Raw genomic sequence first — 431 nt, 5'->3', positions numbered from 1 at the left:
CCCACCCCGCCATGTTTCCCCCTCCCCGGGCTGCGTCCCACAGCTCACCCAGTGGTTCGTGCAGGGTCCCTCTGTCTCAGCCAGGATCTGGCCATCTCCGGAGACCAGCACCACCCTGGAGTGGGTGCCCCCGCTGCGGAGAGAGGGGGGGACACGAAGCTGCCAGCACTACCCCACGTCCTCCCCCCCATCCCCAGTGGGGGGGGGAGACCCTCCGTCAGCCCCACCACCCCAGCTCTGCATCTCCCAGGGGAGCCCCTGCAGCCCCTAAACCAGCCCTTAGGGGTGTTGAGAGGGGGGTGGACCAGGATGGGGGGGTCCGTGGAGGACACACGCACCAGGATGGAGGTCCCGGGGGGAGTTGAGGGGGTGGGTGCTCACCCCCCCACACCCCCTTCTCCATCCTGTCCCACTGACCTCAGCCCCTGGTT

General features: G+C 69.1%; 1 protein-coding gene across 1 annotated transcript in view; it reads right to left on the bottom strand.

Moving 5' to 3' along the window:
* The window catches only part of NAGK (N-acetylglucosamine kinase), a 16,572-nt gene that overhangs the window by 2,054 nt on the left and 14,087 nt on the right, over window positions 1–431 (bottom strand). The window contains exon 2 of the mRNA XM_009884098.1: window positions 49–133. Within this exon, the coding sequence (XP_009882400.1) occupies window positions 49–133 (85 nt within the window). The remainder of the gene's footprint in view (window positions 1–48; window positions 134–431) is intronic.

The sequence above is a fragment of the Charadrius vociferus genome, unplaced genomic scaffold (genome assembly GCF_000708025.1).
Source record: "Charadrius vociferus isolate BGI_N301 unplaced genomic scaffold, ASM70802v2 scaffold544, whole genome shotgun sequence".
Taxonomy (NCBI): domain Eukaryota; kingdom Metazoa; phylum Chordata; class Aves; order Charadriiformes; family Charadriidae; genus Charadrius; species Charadrius vociferus.
This window is presented reverse-complemented; position numbering and strand designations above follow the sequence as displayed.